We start from the raw sequence: 1,298 nt of genomic DNA on the forward strand, positions 1-1,298 counted from the left end.
AGGCGGTCCCCCATATCCATACGTCGTGCATCTGCCAACAGATTATGCCTGAAAAAAAGAGAAACACCTCTAAAAAAGGATGTTTCTCTTTATTGGTTGCATCGGTACAAACATAGGTTGTGATCAATCCAGTTATCAGTTTTCACCCGATAGGGTTTCTGAAAATATGTGTAATCAATTACGACTCGTACACATCTTCCGCGATATCGTTTAAAACACAATTAAGCTAAGTTATGATGGCTACCTCATCAAGCGCCTAATAAATATCCTTGCCCGAAATTACCAGTTGGTGCTCGCGCTGAACCTAGAGACTCACTGTTATAAAGGCAAACTCACGATTTGCTCAATCTGTCCGATTGGCGATAACGAGGGAGTCTTGTATACATTTATGATTCGATAGCGGGATTCGGTAAACATACGAAGCAGTGGACGCTGCTAAGCTAAAGCTAAGTCAGTCGTAGACTTGGATCATAAGGTCCACACGCGTCTTCAGACTTGCACCCATGGATGCAGGCGTAGCGAAGGTTTAGTGAGTGGCTGGGTGCCTGATGTCAACTTCGCTCGTTTAGGGCACTAAATCCCAGCTTCACTCGACTTATGCTTACCAATACCGATACATTGTAGCTACCGAAATCGACAGCTTGGTCTTCCTCATAAAACCCGTAATCATCACACACTCAACTACATTGGCAATCTAGCCAACAAGCAGCACCCTTCTGGGCTTCATCCAACCCATCGTTCATGTCGAGGCATTGCAGCCCTTCTTCATTTCTGAAATCATGTCGACTATATTATTATTATTTTCCGAATAAATGAGCTAGTAAGGTAGCCAGAACTGATGCGATCCAACTGTCTCAGACAATGATGACGATCTAGCTGGAGACTGCAAGGACGCATTCTTCAGTGGAAATCCCTGGTGAACAACTGAGAAACCGCTATGTAACTGCCACCTGATGGATTTGCAGACACCAAACCACGCGACCTACGGCTTTCAGACAAGCGTTGTCAAGCACCTGAAAACGCCCTGTTTCTGCTTCCCAAACAGGCCAGGTATCAGCCAAACAACAGAGCAGTCCGTACTGCAGCCTGATACATGCATTACGTGATATTTACGGATATCCCCCCTGACGCCATAGGTGCTTCAAATTAGCAAATGCGACCTGAGCATTGCAGGTTCGTCCACTAACCTCATCTGTCACACTACACTCAAAGCTAATACAACTAGGAATGTATGCAAAACAGTGGACCACAATGGCTTTCCAACCGGATCAGAAAAATACCCACGATCTTATATAGGC

At 45.1% G+C, this 1,298-nt stretch overlaps 1 protein-coding gene across 1 annotated transcript in view; it reads right to left on the reverse strand.

The window, feature by feature from the left end:
* Positions 1-935: 935 nt before the first annotated feature.
* Positions 936-1,298, reverse strand: part of T265_04654 (hypothetical protein) — a gene marked incomplete at both ends in the record, with an annotated part of 4,894 nt that continues 4,531 nt past the window's right edge. The window contains 2 exons of the mRNA XM_009169445.1: positions 936-1,086; positions 1,114-1,212. Of these exons, the coding sequence (XP_009167709.1) occupies positions 936-1,086; positions 1,114-1,212 (250 nt within the window). The remainder of the gene's footprint in view (positions 1,087-1,113; positions 1,213-1,298) is intronic.

Source organism: Opisthorchis viverrini (genome assembly GCF_000715545.1).
Source record: "Opisthorchis viverrini unplaced genomic scaffold opera_v5_80, whole genome shotgun sequence".
Lineage (NCBI taxonomy): Eukaryota > Metazoa > Platyhelminthes > Trematoda > Opisthorchiida > Opisthorchiidae > Opisthorchis > Opisthorchis viverrini.